Raw genomic sequence first — 22,495 nt, forward strand, 5'->3', positions numbered from 1 at the left:
TCCTGTATTTGAAGCACACAAGTTAGATAGAAACTTTCAAGTCTATTCCGGTTTCTTGGTTGTGGTGACAAAAAGGCGAAAATTTTCACACGTTAAGGGAAAAGCGCAAGGGTAAGGGAAAAGTATCCATGAAAAGCAAGTAGACTAAAGAAAAGCTTGCTAGCAAAAACTTTGAAAATATTTTGTTGATATCTGACGGGAGAATTCTGCAAACTGCTTGCAATTGAAAACAGTACGGATTGTTGAAATTAAAGTAGACCCAGGTAAACTTCTAGTCGGAGCAGTAGTTGGTGTAGGTTGATCAGTTCCGCCTCTTCATACCTGTAGTTACGGGGGAAGAGTATGGGCTCATTAAGGCTCTTGGTCAGTAGGGACGACGTGAAAATTAAAAGTGGGAGGCCAAAAGAAAAGCGAGCAGAGCAGGACCTCCCTCAGTTTTCTTTCGCTCGCCCGATTTTCCGCTTCGCCACTACTGACTGAAAGCCTGGGGCCGGCTAAAACAGTTGCTGGTAATTGAGGTCATGGATGTTGTTGGTTTATCAGTAACTTTGGAGGAAATTTGATCTGGAATAAAGGTTATTTCGGAAAGCCTCCTTTGGAATTTTGAGTTTGAGTTGCATACCAAGGTTGAGTGGGTCAGTACATTCTTGAACTGATCATGCATTTGTACTTGTTGAATGAATTAACAATGGCTAATTCCCTCTATGATGCGCCTGCAGGGAATCATGGTAGTTGTATTCATTATCTTGGACTGGATATTTGTTTTGATGAATAAAACTACCATGATTCCCTGCTGGTGCGTCTCAAAGAGGGAACTGGCCATTAACGTTACAGTTATAATTATTATAATATTGCATAGTTCTTCAGTCCATTTTAGTTATGTGTCTGTGTATACGTGTTAATTATGACTTAGTCAAAACGTTAAGTTTATTTATTTTATTGTATAGCATAAAATAGTTATCTCGTTGTGCGGGTGAAAGTGATCGTGGCGACTTAAAATGTATCATAAAAATACTGATCAAGTACAAAGTCAATTGGCAGTTATAATGATGGTATAGCTTTAATGCCGTCAGGAAAGTGTTTTCCATGATTCTTATTAGTATTCAACTTCCTTTCGCAGTTGCAACACTAAAGCATTCATTCGTCACTTTTTTATGTTTTAACAGACATCCTAGCAGGCTAAAACCGGCACAATTCTCGCGGTTCAAATTAATTTGCCTTCGCGTTCTGTGACATGCAATTAACTCGCATGCTGTAATCATATCTTAACTTCATGGCATAGGCGAATCAGGAATCTTGTGAAAGATAAGTTGGAACAGTACGAATACGAAAGTTGCAAACTCCAAGGGTAGCTAGAGTAATTTTTTTTTCCTTCTTGTTTTTACCCTGAACAATGCAAACAATTTCTCGACCTAAAGGGAGAGGCCTAACTTAAAATGCACTCAAACCCTCTCCCTGGGTCCGCCTATGCACTGTAGTTTAATTATTTCGAAAACAATCATGCTTTCCTTGACTGTCGTGGATCTTTCGAGTTCGACTCTATATTGACACCAGCAACGCAGAATTGCACTTTGGATGTTGAGGTCTACAACACTTGTCTTTATGTGAGTTATCAGTCTTCAGTGAAGTAGATATCAGGACCGAGTATGTATTGGCTCGGGACATGAGCTCTGCTCTTGTATGGAGCTGTGATCCAGTTATTTGCAATCCATTTAATTCCTTTCCTGACTGCACATCCTCCGTGAATTGAATACTCGTCCATTTTTCCCATCCAGCCACTGTCCGGGTCCATAAAGTGGTTGTACCACATGATGGCGGTTCCTTTCTTGGGCCTCACCACAAGATTTGCCTTGTGACAGAATTCACTCAAGTTGTAAATATCTTCTTTGGATCGTAAGTTCCCGAAACTCTGCACAGAAAACAAAACAAAATATACGTTAAATGGAATACTATAAATACTAAATAGTTTTTGTTGTTGTTTCGTTTTCAATGAGCTAGTAATGCACAAATTGAAATAAAACTGAAAATTCATAAAGTTAAAGTTATGTATCATTATAGAAAATGATCAAGGTAATTTGCAATTGGGATACTTAAAAAGCGGGCATTCTTTAAAACCTGTGCAGCTGACTTCATTGATAAAGAGCTTTCTATTCGTATGTGTCAAGTGTAGGATTTTAGGGGCGGAAATTAATTAGTGTGGTAAGATGCTTTGGAGAAAGATTCTGGAAGTCAGGAAATCACGAATACATGTACAGTAACTAACCTCTTTAACAAAAGTTGCATTGTCCGCCATCGGGAATGCTGTTTCTCCACCCTCGGGGGGTTCATTCAAGAAATAGAGGAATGTAACATATCTGAAATATAGGTTATTCAAGAAGAACTATAACAATCTTACTTGAGTAGAAAAGTTGACCAGCCCTATTCAAGAGTGTGGGTAGCTAGCCATGATTAATGCAGAAAATGGAAACGGTGAACTGACTCCTAGTATGAAACAAAGATGGATGAATTATATTGTCGGTGCAGTGTTGCCGATCCATTGGTCTGACTTATTTGATAGCTTCCCTTTTTTGTTTATTTTTTCGTTGGTGCTCGTGTTTAAAACAGGATTCTGTTCTCATTTTCTTCGATAAATATAGGCCACCCTAGATTACACGCCAAACCATCTGTCGGTGGTCACTTGAATTGAGGGGCGCGGGATTGTACATACAGTGTAAGACCCCGTCCGCACTACACTGAAGAAATTTAAAAACGGCGTTTTAACTATTAAAACGCATCAAATGTTTTTTGTCCACACTACTTCGGAAATATTTGAAATCGCAACATCATTCGGTCATTTTGGCTTTGTATTTAAGAAAAACACGAGCAGGAAATCACATGATTATTGTGACATCATCGTTTTCGAAAAGTTCCGTTTTCAATTTTTGCCTTCCTCGTTTTAAACGTAAAGCTGGCTTTTTTAAATTTCTCGGTCTGAAGAGCGTTTCGGAAAACCTCCGTTTTCGTGATAGACTGGTGTGGACGGTAGGCCTAGCGGCTTAGAAACAAAGTTGCGTTTTATTCGGTCTACTGTCAACGGCGCCTAAGGTGCACTCGAGTTTAACGATCATTTTACATTTTCAATGCAATGTAAAGCGGACGTGTGATGAAATACATACCTGCACAGCTTGCATTTATTCTCATTGTCTGTTCCAGCATTTGGAACCTGGTGGCAGCAAGGGAAGTCGGGATGTTCATGTGTTTCACTATCCAAGTGGGCGTGGTAATGTCCATCGACTCCATAACGGACAACCTGTCGATTACAATCACATAACTGTAAGTTCTTTAAATAACTAAGATAAACAACACTATAACTGAGACTCAAGAGCCACCGGTTGTCAGTGTACCCCTTTTTCCAAACTTTGTGAATGGGATTTACCTGGCAGCTGAGCACTAATTAGTAAAAATTTAATTGTTAGCTCATAAATGACACGTTTTTAACTGATAGCTGACAGAGGTCTACAAAATTTTCTGACTAATAGAAGAGAAATCGCTCAGAATACTTAATAAAAAGTAGTTTATTGTTCTCTGAGAAATTTTAGTTGGTGTTCATAAAAACCCCCCCTCGCCCCTGAAAGTGAACTGGAGTTTTACCAGTGGTACCTTACCTGCAGGTACTCACTGCCATAAATAATCTCATCCGGGAGCTTTGTAATGGCTTGTATTCTACAAAGCAAAATGTCGTTAACTTGTAAGTAAAAAACACAGCAATCATATTATTCATGGGCTTTTGTATGCGTATGTGAAGGCTTAACTGAGATCAGCAAGAAAATGGAACTGAATTGACAGTTGGAGTGCCATCCCTCTTCATCTAATATCAGTCTGAAAACGATAGCCTGTTGCAGGCTCTCTGTCAGTGAAGGACAATTGAAAAGCGGGGCCCGTTCATTTTTCTTCCCCCCACCCCTTTTTTTTTCGATCGCTCCCACTGACCGACAGCCAGGAACAGACTAGACCGACTTAAGGTCCGGAATACAAAATAACCCCTTTATCCCTTATTAAAGCACGGAACTGCCAACCTATGTAACCCACCTGTCCTTCTCTTTAAGCACCTATCGATCTGCAATATGAATACTGATGCAAACATAATGCTGAAGCATTGAACCTAAAACAACAACAGCGGAACAACAACGAAAATTGCCATTTGTATAACCCTAACACAGCCCCATTGTTGTTGTTGTTTTTTTGGTGTGTGTGTGTGTGTGTGTTTTGTTTTCTTTTTTTATGGTTTGGTTGGTTTTTTTGCCATTGTTTGCTTGTTTGTTTGTTTGCTTGTTTGTTTACCATGAGTAAGGCCCTTATAGTTACACACTTTTGCATGATTGTAGATGGATATTACATAGTCAACAAAAAATCGGTAAAAAAAATCATCCTCTGCAAAAAGATTATCAGGAATTTCACCCTTCATTTTCTCAGTCTACCTCAAGCGAATGTCTTGAAGAATTCCATCCTCATGTTCCTGTGTCAGCCATGTTTGTTCACTGAACCTCTCTCTGTGACGCGGATGACTCCGACCCATTTCATACAGGTAACTGTCAATCAGAAGCGTGTTCATGTCCTGAAATTCCTGGTGGGTAATGACTCCTATGTAAAGAACATGTGCTTTATTACGCTGTAGAAGTTGGGAATAAACGTGATATACCCGGATCGTATCAAAATATCTCAGTAGTTAGTTTATTTATTTCAAAGAGAAAACCATCAAGCATCAAGTGCCCCATGACTAAAATTTTGCAAACCAACGAGAGAGGGTTATATATGTGTATGAAAGAAACTGAGTTTGATTTTAATAGTAAAATTCCAGCAGACAAAAATTAAAGACAATTATAGACCTTTGCATAAAATGGCGCCTAAATTTGAATAACAATTCTCATACATCCTACGCCTCACATTCATGTTCAAAATCCTTTGTCTGGAAACATCAGTACGAGGCTAAGGATGTACAAAGTATTGTTATTCAAGTATAGGCGTCACTCGTGCAAAGGGTCTATAGTTATATTTATTTAAAGCTTGCTTCTCGGTATTTGACACAGTAGTCTTATATGTCTTGTTAAATTGCGCTTGAATAACTTCACTTGCATCTAAGCGTGAACACGTGATGCCGAAACATACTCTAGTGGGTGTCAAAAGTGGCATGATTGGTCATTAAACATTAAGGTTAGCAGATCGTGACGCGAACTTTCGCACTGAAAGTCTTGCGCCCGCCAATATTTCATGGTTATACTAGAAGTAAAACCACTTTCCCGAAAGGCGTATGCATATTGACACAGGTCAGGGTCAATTCTCTGAAGAAATGTTCAATGTCCAATCTTTCTGCCATTTCGTATGCTGAAATTTGAGTGCGAAAGTTCGCGTCACGGTCTCCCTAAAACTTCAAATGTTTGATGACCAATCATGCTACGTTTGACACCCAATTAAAGCATGTTTCACGTGTTCACGCTTAGATGCAAGCGACGGTAGTTCCTTTCATCAATCAAAGTCATAAAACTGACGGTCTGTCTTAGTCTTTGTTTTAGATCTGTTTTCTTTAGCAGAAAAATTACGTTTGCAACTGTCCAAAGTACTTACCATCATCTAACTCACGTAATTTTAAATCATCAAATCTGTAAACAACAAAGATATTTTCTTGAATTATCATGATGCATGTTATCTCCTCGCACGAGACTTAAGTACTCCCATACTCGCAGCTGCCGTCACCAGATGGAAGTCTTTACACTAGAGTCGATCGATCCTTAGTAATTAACTTTCTATTTGGCAAATTATTCAACAACTGATTTGAAATGAACATATTGTAAACTTACAGTCGTTTCACTTCTGCATCAGTGAGATAAAGGTAGCGGTATATCTTGGCAAACTGTTTAAACTAGAGAAAAAATGATGAAATGCTTTGATTTGTCAGTTCTGAACATTACAAACTTCCTTTCTACTGCTGTTCTTGTGGAGCCAGCTAAGTCAAACAAACAGCTACAAAATGACCATTTTCTGTTTTAAATTTTAAGTGAACATATTTTCTTTTTATTCTCACCTCGTTAACCGTTATTTTGCCATCTTGATTAAAATCCCAATTCTCGTACATTCCCCTCGGTCCATCTGCTTTTCCATATACTGTAAGGCAGTCATTCAAGTGTAATCGGAAATTTTTCTCAAACTCATAAATAATTCATATCTTAAACACTCAAGACAGTGTTTGACCACTTTTCCAAACACCTCATAGTTCGTCAAAAATATTCCGCTGCGCGTCGTATTTCGGTGTTTGGAAATGTGGTCAAACACGGTGTTTCGTGTTTGATATATTACATAACACCACGGAATCACATCATACCATCAGTGTTTCAGTCAGTATAGATCTGAGCGCCTGCTGTATTTTATTAAGAATACTCAAGGATGAGTTTTTAGCAGAATAAAATGTGCCCGAAAACCACCGCTGACGTAATTACATAGAGCTAGTGAAAATTCTGGAATACTGAGTAGTTGAATAAAACCATTAATGCGGAAAGAGACGAACTTGATAGGGAGAGGTCGAGTAATGGGATAGAAGGGAAAGACGTTCAAACGATAAAACACTCCAACGACAAAATAGTTTTGAGACTGAATATTCAGTATCGAATTCGCGGACACTCAGGTAAACTTTGGGGTTCAATAATGGTGTTTAATGTTAAAAAAGTCTCAATGCGCTGACTTTGAACGGTTAACATTGAACATTTTGATCAACTTGCAATCGAACTCTCGGTGTGAAAGTTCGATGAAACTGTCAGATGAATTCTTTCACTACTCGCTGCAACAGTCATAAGGCCTGGCATGCCAGTTAAATAAAACGCACACACATGTAGCATCTCAATATTTTATGAAAACGTCTGCATGTATCCTGAAAGATCTAATAATTAGCTAAATAACTTCAGGTCCGAGTTTTCCACGAACAAACGGGCAACCCACGACGGGCAAAGCCTAGTTTCAATTCGCAGACTTTACCAAACGATAAAGGAAACAATCACATACGCGCATTTGTATTAAACCAGCTTGCAGTTTCTGTAGATGCCTGTTATTCGACTGGACTTAGCTTGCAGCTGAGGCTAACGCGGGCAGTCGTTTCAAATGCAAATGACATTAATCTCTTTTTAATACAAAATTCGCCAGCATGAGCCTCCATTGCAAGCTAGATCCAGTCCAACACCGAGAATACCAAAAAGGTCTATTCACTTTATTAGCTTTACTTTGCAGAACTCACATTTTGGGTCATACTTCCATGTGTCACTCTCAGTTAGTCCACCTTTAGCCACGCTTTTGAACAATTCGTTTTCGCTTGCCAGTGATATGATATGATCGCATTCCTCTTCCGACAGAAAATTCGGAATTTCTAAAAAAAGGATGAAGAATTTTGATCTCAATCAATAAGTTCTAAAAACGAATACAGGACCAGTTTATGCCAGTAACAATACTGTAGTATTCTGCTCACAGCCAAGCGCGTGTAAGAACGAGCCCCACACCATAGTTATTGCGCTGAGACAATTCCCCCCCCCCCCTCCCCTCCTTCTCCGGCTTGCATTTTGCTCGTACCCTCAATCGACGATATTAGAGAAGATAGAAACTCTCTGAACAGACTAGTACTATAGAATTGGACTGACTCGCTTTGATATTAGTAAATATAAAATAACATAGCCTACTTGCAGCCACTTCCTATTTTCTGGATCTTTCTTTCCAACTCTGTAATCTATTAGACTGTTCACAGCCCTCTATTTCCTCGTATGTTTATTCAATCGTTGAACGCGCGGGTAGAATCGCGAGAGAACTGGACAGGTGGGGACCGATTCTTCTTGCTCGTTGCGCTCGCAAACCCCACCCTCCACCCCCGCGTGCTTCGTGTTCGCCTCGCTCGCTTTTTCTTTCGCGTGCGTGAATAGAGAGGCTGTGAATACAGAGGCTGTGAACAGTGTAGTAATATATCTGTTTCTCGGAAATAATTTTCTTTTTTTCTTCATACATGTGCTTTTAAAAGGAAATATCGTCAGTTAAACAAATTGACGTCAGTTTTTCATGCGACTGATCATGAATTTCGTCATGTAACATTTTCAAAGTAACCGTGAATCCACGAGGCGATAGCCGTGTGGATCCGCAGACTACTTTTAGAATGTTATGACTAAATTCATTGTCAGTAACAGGACAGACGCATTAAAAACTGACGTTAATTTGTTTTTTTTACGATAACAAATTGTCAATTGTCCGCTCTCGCTCGTTGACGCATCGCATAAATTATAAATTCATGTGTCTGTCCGCTTATTGACGGTAAAAATTACCCGATGAGCCCGCGAGAATTTTTGCAGTTATCGTAGAAAAAAAACCTAATAGGGTCAGCTATGTAGATCATTGGAGTGGCGTCAACTTACCGAACAGTAGTGGTTTCAGAGCTCTAGTAATCAAGACTTTTTTCTCAAGTCCTAGATCTACCTCTTGTCGATGCCCAACCTGAAAAATGATAGATAAAAACCTACCAGCCGCGCTTTACATTAGAAATCCATGAAATTGATTGACTTCCCTAACCATTGGAAGTCAACGGAGGTGTGCATTTCTCATTTCTGTCACGTTAATCGTAAAAGCAAAGATCAAATGAATTTTCAGTGTCAGACATTTGTGTGCAAGTAGACCATGATAAATTTGAAATACTAAACAAGTTTTTCAGCGGGGTTTTCAACGTTCTACCAAGGTCAATTCCACTCGGACCAGTTACGTTTTCCTACAAGCTACGTTTTCCAACAAGCATTCCCGACCTTTTCACATGTCATTCCTACCCCCCCCCCCCTCCCTGACCCCACCCGGTTATAATAAGGGGAAATAATCGCACAAGCGAGCTTATTGTTTTCCCGGTGCTACACGGTACCAGAATTCAACTCGGGTAATTCAAATGACTGGCTCTTGGAGGGCAATTTGAACAAAAAAACTTATCTAGCATTTATTTCTTTTTGTTAGTCTTGGAGCTGAATCAGAAATCAAGAATCCTGGCGCATCTAAGTTGTTTATTTCCAGATCGCTTTAAGTGCATTCAATTTGGTTTGTACGACTTAATCATGTTGATTTAATAGTACTGATCATGTGTATTTATCGCCGAGCCTAGGGATGTTAGATTTTAATGTTGTGACTGAAACAGCAAAATCTATCAAAAACAACTAAACATTAAGCTTACCGAATGTAAAGTAAGCCTGGCACATTGGATGCATCACTCGGTAATCGAGTAAGTTAGAGGCCTGAAGACCTCAGTATTACAGAGGTCGCCGTATCATATACAAGCCCATCTGTTTGTTTAAATGTAAGTCGTAAGAACTGGTTCTAGTGTTTTTCTGTTGTCTCAGTGGTTTTCAGCGGGGCGAAGCAAAACTTGCACTGCGTTGACTTATAAAAGGAAAGGCGCGGTAAGGGAAGAACGTATTACAGCTACTTACTTTCACTCCATCAAGACGTGTTAAAATTCCTTTCTCTCGCGGAATGAAACACGGCCGCTCATCGGTTACACACGTGTCGTCTTTACATTGTTGTTTAAAGCCAGGATCAACGTTTGAATCGGTGTAAAAACGACACTGAACACACAGGAAGAAGGCAGCAAGGAATAAAATAGTTTCCACTCTCATTTTGTTAGCTGGTTTTCAACGAAAAGGAACATATTACTGATGGTCTCGAAAGCCTCTTTTTTAGTCATAAATAATTGACCCAACATGGCCGGAAGAGCACCTGTTAACCGGGTTGTGGGTCATTCAGGGTTCCCTGTTATCTTGAAAATGACCAATTTCGCTGCTCGCGTACATTAAAACCTACGATGTACGAGAAAAGCTGTATACTTTTATTCTTGAACTCAAACAATTGCGATCGTAATTTTAACGTGTACACCCGGCCGGGTATTGGCCCTGTTCAGAAACTGAACTTACGTACGTTTCAGTATTTTCTTTGTGTTTAGTTCTTTCCAGTTGTTTGTGTGATACACTTAAATGAAATGTTACGCAGTTTCATAGTGTAAAACAATCTAACTCAATTTGGTTACAGAAAAGTTCGCCAACCAGGTGAAATGCAAAATGTATTACAATTAACAAATAGAACATCACTTCGATTAAAATGCATGATAGAATATATATAGTGATTCCTCCCAAGCCAATGAGCTCCTTCAAAAACTGAAGGAAAGCAGTTAATTGGTTTGTTAGATAAAAAGAAAAAGAAAACCAGGAGATTAACAGAAAAATACTTCCTGCGCCCGATATTGGACTTGAACCCATGGCCCTCAGATTAAAAGTCTGATGCTCTACCGACAGAACTAACCGGGCGCGTACAAATACCGTTATCTGATTTTAGTGTTATTTATCAACCTGTAGATGTGTGAACCAGTGAACCTATTGGCTGGTGAAGCAAAGGATTCTTCTGTTTAGCGTGTTGAACCTTTAAATAACAAAAACGATGTTTGTAAACAAATATCTTCCCTGTTCATTTCATAAAATGTCAGTAATAAAGCATCTCAGGCATCGAAAGAAATCTGAAGAAGAAAAGCTACGGATGTTCTATAACAAAGTCACTTGGCAATATATTTTACATGTACATTTTATTTTTTATGCAGGCGACACTTTTGCAGTAATGCAGGCGGCTCTTTTGGAGGCTCTTTGAGCGCTAGGAATTGTAATGTATATGAAGAAAAGAAAGTACCAAGAGTAATATTGAACCATAACAAATATCAAACAGCAAAAGGCGATTCCTCCACGTCACAATTGTCTTTCACAAACGTACCACGAGTCTCGCAAAGTGTTCGCCGAATTTCACGAGTCTCGCAGTCTCGTTTTTCAGCCGTTGTGCGAGTCTCGCAGTCTCGATTATTTTTTCAGGTCTCGTTTTTGCGAGATTAAGAAAGTATTGAAGTCTCGATTTGTTTGTTTTTATGAATGACGTTTGAACGTCTCTTTGAAGTCTCGGTCTTGCAATGTTTTGGTTTAGTAATGATCGAATGGTTCGAGCGCCTACTTGAGTTCAACTCTTCGACGTTTACGTCTGTGCAGGAGTGCTCAACGGGAAAAATTTTAAAATTGACTTCTTGTTGCTCGAAAGTATTAATTGACATCCAATAAGAGATAAATAGTTAATAATTAACAACCGTGGGAAAATAATATCCGCTCCGCACTGCCAGCTAGTAGAAGATAGCTAAATGAAGTTGCCAGCCAGGAACCGTTTGGGGGATGCTTTTTCCCAGCCAGCACAACTTAAGAAACGCTGGTTTTCCCAGCAATTTTTACATTACTTTTTGCGCCAGCCAGGAAGAGTATAAATAACTTTTTTAATTCAATTTTAATTTAATTAATTGAGTTAATTAAATTAAAATTCCGTTGAATCTTATTAATTAATCAATTAATTAATTATAATTAATTAATCAATTATGACTAAATTAACTAGTGAACATGAAAAAACAAAAATTTTACTTACCTCAAAAAGGAAACACTACAATTATCATTGAATGGCAGTAAGATTAGGACAGTTCTCCATCCATGCAATAATTCATCTAGCGGTAATTTATAGCCCTCCGCAAAACAACTGTCGCTGAATGTATCATAATTGAACTGTGTCCAAGGCCACAAAGACTACAAGAACTCATTGCTCCATTCAGCTGTTAATGAAAAATGCAAAGTAGATTGCATTTTTTCTTCCAAATGTATACAGGCTTCAATGGAGATGTAGCATGCATAAAAAAAGTAAAATCCAATAGAATTAGATGTTTGTTGTAAAAAAATCTATAGAAACCATTTATTTTGCCATAAAATGAGCAATACCTAGAAAATGAAAACTTACGATAAATTAATTGCTTAACTGCCACTGCTGTTTAGGGTTGTCAGCGTTTTTAGGAAACCAATACCTCAACGGACCCAGGTTCAGACTGCCTTAGTTACCTTTTGAAACTGGTAGATAATTTCAAATGTACTATAGTGGATTTTATGCTCGGATCTGTTCAATACTTAGAGTTAGCTCTGCCAATTTACAAATTGTAATTGAATTTTTCCTCTCAGTCCATAATGGGAGGAACAAGGGCTGGAAATGAACCTCGAGCTCACACATTCCAGTTTTTAAACTGCTCTGGTGTACCTGCCCCCTTCAAACTTAACGACATAACTTTTTGACAGCCCCGAGTATATCTTTAAGTATTGGTGGTACTTATGAGAAATCGTACCTGTTCCTCAGAATCTATAATCCAGACTGTATTAATAACCCCTTGCTAGCTACAAATAGAAAAACTCAACATTGAGAAAAACCAGCAGACATTTTGAACTAGTTTTCATTCTCGGGCCAGAGCAATATTAATAGTTCATTCGTTTGCAAATTTTGAAAGAATTGTGAGAAAACAAAACTGCTCTGGTGCACCTGCCCCTTCAACCATAGTCCCAACTACAAGTGAATATATGAAAGACCATATATCTTCTTATAATCCCAACTGCAGCTCCGAGTCAAGTGTTGGCGGCACTTGTGAGAAATCGTACCCAGAATCTATAATCCAAAACATCCTAATCCTCGTTAGCAGATGCACTAAAGAAAGTGCATTCTTGCCCAAACAGCGTCCCTCTAGGAAGCTACAACATCATCTAGCGATCTATTTTTCTAACTGACCATATGCAAAAATGGCTACCAATGCCTTCTGTTGTCTGGTCACGTTTCTTATAACGTGATCACACTAAAAAAGCAAATGGAACAAAATACTAAAAACGCTTTGGCGTTTTTTGGTTTAAAGGTTGCAAAGTAGAGACTTATTTAACGGATTATAAGGGAATAAAACGACTCTGGCCTACATAGCCTCGTTTTCACTTTTTTGATAACGTATATGTAATTGTGATCTCCAATTAGAGAAGAAGATAGCCTTAAAACTCGACACAGTGATTTATTTTGTCCTAATCTTCAAGGTAAATAGTTTTAATTCCTTTAGGGGAGTGTTTCTTCTAGGCGACATACATTTAGGCTGCTATTTTTGTGTTGGATCTTTTCTACTGGAGGCTTTCGAGTTTCTGACAGAAAACTGAATCTTGCTACTGATTAATTATATCTGATTTAAAGGCTACTAATTATTTAATATGCTTTACTAAACAAAACGTTTGCCAGGAAGGCACTATCTTGACCTCGAAGCCTGTAAACTGCATAATTCCAGTTTCCATTTGCATAACACTTCTTCTAACTGCTTATGTCAGATGCTCAACAACCATCACCACGTCCGACGCTAGCATTTCTACCAGAAATTAGTAATATGCAGCTGACCATATGCCTACTTATTTTCGTGAAACTGAGCTGTTAAAAAGAGCTTTCCTTAGAATCTTTTTGCAGTCCTTAACGTTATTATATGGGGTGAATTACCTACCTGAATTACAGTGTTGACGCAAAATGGTCTCACAGTCAACTCTCTCTTTCAACTTGTGTAAAAAGGAAAGGAACAACATTTAGCACGCGCGCGTTGATCTTTATCTTGAAAAATGGTATTGACTTTTTTAACCTTCAAAAGGAAAAATTGACAGTTTTGTACCTTTATCTTTGAAATTGCCTAATAAAACTAAAAAAACACTCTTTCCTTCATAAAAAAACTCGTGTCTAACTGTTAAAAAAACACCTCTATATGGACGCGAGTCCCTTTTTTCCCTTTTCAAATTGCAGGAAAGCCTATATCATACCTGAAATGCAATTTGTTCAGCAAAACACCAACAAAGTACTCCACGTTCCACTCTAGAACCTGCGGAGAAACTTACATCATGTGAACACAATAAAATACAATCGCGAAGAACAGTCGTAAATAATAACACTTCACGTAAATGGGTATAATTGTTTAAAATAACCTATATGTAACTGCACTTCTTCTAAGTAAAACCTTTGTAAACCCTTCAATGATTAGGAAACTTTCATAAATTAAAAAACACTCATACAGTTGAATAACAAACTACGATGTTCAAGGAACCTTCAGGAGAACCAAAGAGAGTTTTGAAGCATTTCTCTTAGTATAGGTAGTGAATTTCTTTTTTTTTCTGCAGTTTTCGAAAACCTTGTTACAGCATTGATCTAGTTAAATAAACTGTCGGAGTTTTAGAATCCCTTGCGAGATCACAAACACTTCTCTAAAATAAGTTAAGATGTTTAGAAGAAGTTTTGGAATCCCTTGCGAGATCACAAACACTTTTCTTAAGTAAGTTAAGATGTTACGAAGTTTTGGAATCCCTCGCGAGATCACAAACACTTCTCTAAAATAAGTTAAGATGTTTAGAAGAAGTTTTGGAATCCCTTGCGAGATCACAAACACTTTTCTAAAATAAGTTAAGGTGTTTAGAAGAAGTTTTGGAATCCCTTGCGAGATCACAAACACTTTTCTAAAGTAAGTTAAGATGTTACGAAGTTTTGGAATCCCTTGCGAGATCACAAACACTTTTCTAAAGTAAGTAAAGATGTTACGAAGTTTTGGAATCCCTTGCGAGATCACAAACACTTCTCTAAAATAAGTTAAGATGTTTAGAAGAAGTTTTGGAATTTCTTGCGAGATCACAAACACTTTTCTAAAGTAAGTAAAGTGTTTCAAGTGTAAGTGAAGTTTCTGCCACATTACCATTATTCTAAAAATTCCGAGCAGAACGAACTGTTCCATTTTCCATAAATATAGCAGTATCATAAATATAACAGTATCAATAGCTTAAAAGCGATATAGCGAAAAACAAAACAACTACAATCCGCGACTTTTGCTTAAATGTCCTGGTCTGTCTGTCTGTCGATGTATGGTAAGCACACACTCAGATGAAATGTTCGCGATATGATGAGAATACTTGTGCCTAGAATTTGATTTAAATTTAAATACTAAGTGTATATAAGCTTACTAGCTATACAAGTAAACATGTTACATCTAAAGTAGACGGCGCGCGTAAGCATTTGTCAAAGACGATACTATTCCCGGTACTATTGCACGAAAGACATACAACAGCTCACAAGACTGACATACCTCAGTAAATGGTCTTTAGCTGCGTTACACGAAACGATTCTGACGATTGCTGAAACAAAATTGTAAACATCTGAATAAGTAAATCAAGAATTTTCGACATGTGTTAAACAACAAAGAAGATCTGGTTGTCTAAACGGAAAGCACACCAAGAAGATAATGCCCGGGGATAATGCACATAAAATTAATTGTTATCCAACTTGGTCAGAACAATAACGGCAAATACAAAATAGTAGAGTAGGTCTGAAACTACACAGCTAACAGACAAGAGAAAGCACAGGAAACTTACCTTGTTGAAATAAAATCAACTCTCTTATTAAGAAACCGTTCCCGACTCTGTAGAGCGCTGTAGCCAAAAGCTTTGGCTGGGACGTGATCGTGCCCGCAATAGCAACGTTTACGCTTTCAAAGTCGACAGCTCAGCTGTCACACAGGGGTCATATAACTGCTGTGTAATATGGCGCAGCGCATGCCTGGATAGACGAATCCTAAGTGATCATATCACTAGGCGGCACCCTGAGTCCATTCTTCGCGCGAAATGCCTTCGGTTGATGAGTGCATGCTAATTTCCCGGGGCTAATTTTCCAGAGTGGCGGCTGTTAATGGAGCTAGTCTACCAGGGAAAACCTCACATTAAAATTTACCAGCTAGATTCATGCCAGAAATGCGCATTTTCCAGCTAGGATAAGCTTCCGAGTATAAACCAGTAAGCAAGCAATTGTTTTGAAGCGGGCTTCCCAGCAAGTTCCATGCCAAAGCTTAAGAATCCCAGCCAGCGCACTAAGCCCTGCGGAGCGGATATTTTGTATATCGGCTCCGGTGAGCACTCCTGTCTGTGAATAGCCAACTGCTCTGCTTCCTGCAAGTTGGGAGTTTTAACCACAGAAATTATGTTCATTCAAATTTAATTCAGTTCCTTTGCTTGTTTCACGCATTGGCCCTGAAAATTCCCATTTCGAGAGAATCAGTGAAGATCTCTGTATCTCTAATTCAGCAGATACATGAACACCGTAACCTAGGCAGCCTTCTGTTTGTCAAAAAAGTTTCTTTTCATACGCAAATTACTTCTCGCCTTGGCTTGGCACTTTGTTTGACCATTTTTTCCTTACTTTTTTCACACTCTATTAATATATAAACATAAACGTACAATTGCGCTCTTTTTATATTTTTCCTCAAATAATACAGTTACGTTTGGAAGCCGAAGGCTATTAATTTGATTTTTTTTTGACCAGAGAACGACGTCTCTGATTAAAAAAAAAAATTAAATTAAAAGCCTTCGGCTTCCAAACGTATCTATATTATTTGAGGAAAAAAAAGGGCGCAATTGTACGTATATGTTTATACGTATATATGTCTATATATTAATAGAGTGTTACGTCTTTAATTTTTCATGATCTTTGCTGTCCAAGCTTGGAGGCTCATTAGTTTGAAGTTCTACACATTAAAGACTGTATTCCGATCAGTATATACCTATATACTCATTTGATATATATATTGCTGATTATTTTCTCAATCAATCAATCTTTATTTTCGTTCCGCGATTAATATTTTTATAGTTAGATTGGCCAGCGAATAGCTAGTGCTATAGTCTAGGCGGGCCAGTCTATCAACGTTTTTTTAAAATAAATACATTACAAGAGCAAATTATGAAAAAGTAAATAAATAAAATAAAAAGGTAAGAAAAGAATCTTTTCGTTTTAATATCTGTGGTCCGAAAGAGTAATATAATGTGAGCTCCTATTTGAATAACATAAAACATAATTTTTAGAGGTGTGAAACGTGAACACGCTGTTTCCCTCCTCGTAAAACGAGACATTCACTGAACCAAATGAATTAAGATTACGGCATTTTATTATTTTGTATGAGGCACGATAATTTTCGACGTTGGCTTCTTATGGCCGTTTTTCTCGACAGCCTCGGGGAATGTTCGAAAATCGCTGATATCATTGTTTCGTGGGCAGTATTCTAACCCCATACAACATTTGGTCTCGGTGAGAACTTCATCAAAATTCTAAAAGCAGAGATTCGAAGAAAACCAGTATTGCCAGGGTACATTTCTTGGTTGTTGTTTTTCATATTTGTGATTATTCTTCTTTGCAATTTTTAGTTTATGTTGATGCCCCCCTGGACACTTCACAGGTCGGCACTTATTTGCCCAACATGACCATCTGATTAAATCGTTTCCAAGCAATTGTAGATATCCAACAGTTATTTATTCTCCTTTTGATTCTGATTAAACTTGGTACTTCTTCAGGTTTTTATACACTTCACGGCATAAAGAACTCTCTCCCCTACTGAAATGACTTTAAGGGTTACCTTTGCATTCACGTTAGCCCTTAGTTTCGTTATAACAGTCGCCATAGTTTTTTTATGCGTCGGAAACCTTTCACGAGTTAAACAGGGTTATCCGTCGGACAGAGGTTACATTTTTTTGCCAACAACAACTTGCAACTTCATGAACACGGTGTAGCACAAAGGCGCACGGAATTGCCAGGTACGAAACCATTTATTTATCTAACAGGAACCGAGCAATGCCTTCCCGCCAACTTGGCAACATCATCTCAAATTGGTGATCCTCAAATTGGTGATGTCATTGTGTTAAGTTTTCGTGCCAGATGTCGGACTCCACAAGACAAGCAATCACAGGTCAGTTATTTGTTTGATCCAAAGACCGGCTGGGCGTCAGGAAGAAATGTGCTCTTTTTTGCCACAATGAATAGGAGACCGGGCTACTATTATTACATATTCTTGAACGACGATACCGTTCTGAAGTATAACACATTTACTCCAGTCAACATGAGAAGTATCTCACCGTTCCGAGCTGTGGAAAAGTGGCTGTTGGATTACGAGCCGGCTGTAGGAGTGTTGGATGATAAGTTCCACAATGGAGCAAGGGTTATCCTAAACCGAAGGCTAACAAGGTGTGGTATAAACGAGACATCTCTAATTCTTCCTACTGTGTTTTTTGATGCAATCTTCAACGCTTTTCATCATAAAGCCATTGAACATCTCCTGCCTCATCCCACGCAATATGAGCACCACAACTGGCAGGGCATTAACATCCAAACTGTTACCCAGGTGGAAATGAAATTCCCCGGCCAAGCACTTTTGTTTGCTCCTGTCACAGCTGGTAATCCTATCCATCGCTCGTATAATAAGAACATGGTACAAATAAATCACAGATATGGCGTGAATATGGAGTCGAAGGGATCATACAAGAAGCCCCACAAAAGTTAAGAAGGCATGCTGTATTCGAAGAATTACGTAAAAACCCACTCAAGAGATACCTTAATCAGCTTTCACGCACATTTTGCTTGAACGTAACGCGCCGCCAGCCTATAATTCCATACGGGCATTTGCTGAATGAAGTTTGATCCCCTCGATCCGTCTTAAGTTTAGCCTTAACTCTGAAATAAGGCGAGAAAAGCTATCGGCGAGCGGAGCTGACGCACGCAGTTCGCTCTCCTAACCCTCTTCTTTTTTCTTTTCGTCCCATCACTAAGCAATCTGCTTTGTTGTCTAATCACTTCGAAGTGAATCGAAAACAAATAATTTCGAATAGGATTGGGGCATCTCGTTTATTGATCAGTGTGACGATAGGTTTTTCCTGCAACACTGTAAATTTCGGACTGAACGGACACTTGAACTGACAACTGGGGGTATCTAACTCTTGGCGAGCACTGCTTGGCTGCGGGAACGGAAATTCGTCACGATTTCCTGGTACACGAGGATCTACTTCAATGGTCTTCACTACGGACGTCAAGGAAGAGACATAACTTGGTCCAACAGTAGTTTATTCTGCACTCTAACGTTGAGGGTGAAATTGACATACTCAGCGGAGTAGCCGCTGTAGAATCGTAACGATGTAGCCGATGTAATCCATGTAATCCATGTAACCGAAAAAGCTTTACAAACGTACTTGCTTATATATCATCCTTTACACGTCAAGTGTTTACAATATGCTAATGTAACTTCAAGTATACAATACGAGCGGAAAGTACATAATTAAGATAGCGAATTCTAATCAACACCACGAGGCTTCCAAAATTAAAAATAGAGTGCTAGGATTAAAATTACACAGGCTGAGATTAAGATAGACCAACTCAGGAAATTAAAAGTGAGATACTTAAATTTGAAATTCTGAATTGGTGTTACCGACAGCATGGAAAAATTAACCTATGAATAGAAAGCACTAAAACACCATTAGTGAAAAGCAGTTCAGCTGGCTATCCTCCGAGAAAACTAATAAAACTTCATTAGTGAAAAGTAGTTCAGCTGGCTAGTTTCTGGGGGAACGGAAGAATAAAAAGAAACTCAAATGACCCGATAACGAACTACTTGTTTTCTAAATGAAAGTTAGTGAAACAGCGTTGCACAAGCTCAGGTATACAAAGAATCGGCAAAGTACAATGAAGAACAAAACTTAAGATCTCTAGCTGTTAACTGAAAAGAGGCTACGGACGGTTTTTTCCTATAATTTTCCAAATAATAAAGAATTGTCTGTGGAACGGCGAATTCTCTCATAACATTCCTCCCACCTTTAAATCGAGACCTCCTGGTCGAGCAAGAAGTATAAAGGAATGTACAACTCAACTTGACTATCTGAACATGGTTTATAAGCGTTAAAATGGTCTCCAGAAAATTCCTAAAAGTCTTTCTTGGTACTTTAATATTCCTTATCAAATTTCTTTCCATTAGCTTGTCTCTTTTGGAAAAACTGTCTACTTGTCTACTTCGACACTGAAATCCCTCCTATAATCTCATTTCTGTGAGGATATATTTCTCATTAACCTGTTTGTCTATATGCGTCAATAATGCGTTACTTCTTCAATGTCATCAACACCTCTTCCTCTCTCAAAATTCCTGGTCAATGGTAAACTGGCTCTCTTGATTCTTTACATTTCGGTAGACATGAATCTCTTGTGGTAACCCGAAACTGTTTTCTTTGCTTGAAGACATGGCCTTTAAGGTTTTCTGAACATCACCGGTTCCAAAGAGCGATACGGCTGACTTCAACGTTTTAACTCTCGGTACGTCTCTTTCATTTTGGGCTTCACTCTGGTCAGATCTCTTGTAATTCGCTAGGCTAAGTGGGGTACAAATTTCGTGACCACCTTGAAGGATATCATTGGGGGTTTCCTGGAAGAAGAACTTGGGTAGTTTCTGAATAACGGGCTTGTCGTTGTTTTCCGTGGGTGGCGTGCATGAAGCAGTCAGTAGGTATAGGACAATGAGCAGCAAAAGTAGGAGTGACTGGTGAGAAAACATCAGTTTGTTCTTTTCATTACGTTGAACAAATTTGGACTTTAAAATCTCTGGTAAAGGCGCTAGATTTGCATCACTGACCACGGTGTTCTTTTCATTCAACTTCTGCTGGGAAAGGAAGGTTCCCATCACTGGCACAGTCTTTGTGCTGGCTTGTTCTCCAACGTATCCTGTTCCTTTGAAGGAAAGAGTACCATCTACTAGATCAATAAGGGCTCCGTTCTTATGTAGAAAACCTCGACCAAGGATAGCATCGTAGGTCAGGTTCTGCATGACATGAAACTCACAGGTATATTCTCTTGCTTGCAACTGTAAAGGTATCGTAATCTTTCCTAACACTGGGACTTTCTCTCCGCTTACTGTCTGGACAGCCGGTAAGGAACCTTCGCTCATATTAGGCGGGAATTGACCATAAATCTTCGTGAAAAACTGTTCGTGTATGGCCGATACGCACGCTCCAGTATCCACGAGTAACTGAACTGCTTGGCCTGCTATTTCACCTTCTGTAGTTAGATCACTGCACTTTAGCTTGAAATCCTTTTTACCAGACGAGAAATCGTTGCTTGGCTGAGCTGCTGACTTCGATTGACGGTGTTTTGTTGCGGGCAAAGATACTTGCTTATGCGAGATTTGTGGTTGTCGCTTATTGGCTCTTGTCAGCTTCACTTCTTGTTGTGACTGTGTTGTACTTGTTGCTTTTTCCTGGCTGTTTGTCTTCTCTTGCTTTGGTAGCGCGGTTAACACACGATCTGACGAGTTTTCTTCTCCTTCAAATGTTAGTTTGCAAGTGCGTACTGGCTGACGGGAGCTTTGTTCAGCTGATCCTGAACTCCTTACTTTGTTGTCATGGTAATTTAGAACTCGCTGGGCATACTGAGCATCTAATACGGACAAATGGGCCGAGGGATGAGTTGCCAGACGCTGATTTTCTTCCTGATTGTAATTCGCATGGTACTCTTGGCTCCCTTCTTGGTTCTGGTACGGGCTTTCTGGCTGGTAATAATAGTAACAGTTATATTGGATATGGCCAGTGCGTCCACACCTATAGCACAGGGTGCGGTTACGTCGGGCGAGGCGGTCCATGCGATTTACTCGTCGGTTCAGATTTTCTAAACCGTTTTCCATTCGGCGAATTTCTTTCAGCAATTCCGGCATCTCTCTATTGTTGGCTTCTGAAAACGCGGCGATGTTACCTGTATTTCCATCTCTGACGTGACTTCCGTCAAATTTTCTTGATACTTTTTCTCCAACTTTGAGTTTCTCCAACTTTGTTTGCAACTCTAGTGGTTGCTGATTGCTTAGGTTACCTGCGAAGCCTGACTTGGGTAGTTCACCTTTATAGATATCTCGTTTAAACTGTTCATCAATTACTGACACGCCTGCTCCGGTATCTACGAGTAACTTAATATCTTGACCATTTAGCTGGGCGGTGACTGTTAGGTCACGTGGCTTAGCTTGATTATTTGTAGTGTGACACTGTTCATCGGTTAAAGGTGAAGTTTCACGTTTTGTCTGGACAGGGTCTGGCTTATGGTTAGGCAAGCTGTCATTGTTGACTTCAGTGGATTCTCTTCCGGCGGAAGTACTATGTTTTGGCTGAGAGGGATCTGGAACCGAGGGATTCCCGATGTTCCCGTCCGTGCACAGGTCAACAATAACATCCGTATCTGCTGTAATTCTGGTTTTGGTACGGCGTACAGCGTTAGGAAATGGGACATGTTTTTTCTGACTCTGTGGTGAGTTACTCCTCTGGTTTCCGCTGAGTTCGTTCGGTTTCAGTGGAATAGCGACCAGGTGCTGACGTATTTCCGGTTCGGGCTTAGTTTCCAGGTTTCCAGGTAACTCGCGCTCGGGACGGGCAGCGGTTGTTACTTCACCAGTCGCTTTGTTTTCATTATTCGGCTCCATTGTTCGTTGACCACTTTCGGAGTTTGGTTTTGATACTTTAATAACCACAGTTGGCGACTGGTTTTCCTTTACTTGACCTTGCTGGAACACTTCTGGGACCAAGTGAGACGTATTTGGCAACTGCTGAGATAGTTCCTTGCCAATTTGCGATCCGACATCGCTCCAGTTTATTCTTGGAAACTCGCCTCCTTCTTTTGGAATTGTCTGGTGAATTGTATTTTGTTCTAGCGGAGCGACGAAACTATCCTCGTAATCTCCATCATCGAGCACGGCCATTCGCGGGCCACTTGCATTGAACTGAGAAGGCAATTCGCTCCGTCGTTG

At 39.3% G+C, this 22,495-nt stretch overlaps 1 protein-coding gene, 1 long non-coding RNA gene, 1 other non-coding gene and 1 pseudogene across 3 annotated transcripts; 1 reads left to right on the forward strand and 3 right to left on the reverse strand.

Annotated features, from left to right (window-relative positions):
* Positions 1 to 1,610: 1,610 nt before the first annotated feature.
* On the reverse strand, positions 1,611 to 9,974 carry LOC145465156 (transmembrane prolyl 4-hydroxylase-like). The gene is made up of 11 exons (XM_081448929.1): positions 9,465 to 9,974; positions 8,415 to 8,493; positions 7,259 to 7,387; positions 6,059 to 6,138; positions 5,835 to 5,896; positions 5,602 to 5,636; positions 4,458 to 4,620; positions 3,645 to 3,702; positions 3,156 to 3,289; positions 2,264 to 2,354; positions 1,611 to 1,909 (listed from the first exon to the last, which is right to left on the reverse strand). The coding sequence occupies exons 1-11, from the start codon at positions 9,648 to 9,650 to the stop codon at positions 1,613 to 1,615; spliced, it is 1,314 nt and encodes a 437-aa protein (XP_081305055.1). The 5' UTR covers positions 9,651 to 9,974; the 3' UTR covers positions 1,611 to 1,612.
* Positions 9,975 to 10,261: 287 nt separating this feature from the next.
* On the reverse strand, positions 10,262 to 10,334 carry Trnak-uuu (transfer RNA lysine (anticodon UUU)). The gene has a single exon. It is a non-coding gene; the product is annotated as a tRNA-Lys (tRNA).
* Positions 10,335 to 12,743: 2,409 nt separating this feature from the next.
* LOC145465177 (uncharacterized) lies at positions 12,744 to 15,826 on the reverse strand. The gene is made up of 3 exons (XR_014041532.1): positions 15,002 to 15,826; positions 13,695 to 13,753; positions 12,744 to 13,439 (listed from the first exon to the last, which is right to left on the reverse strand). It is a non-coding gene; the product is annotated as an uncharacterized LOC145465177 (long non-coding RNA).
* A 1,066-nt stretch (positions 15,827 to 16,892) lies between these two features.
* LOC145465009 (uncharacterized) lies at positions 16,893 to 18,487 on the forward strand (annotated as a pseudogene).
* Positions 18,488 to 22,495: the final 4,008 nt, after the last annotated feature.

Source organism: Orbicella franksi, chromosome 13 (assembly GCF_964199315.1).
Source record: "Orbicella franksi chromosome 13, jaOrbFran1.1, whole genome shotgun sequence".
NCBI lineage: Eukaryota > Metazoa > Cnidaria > Anthozoa > Scleractinia > Merulinidae > Orbicella > Orbicella franksi.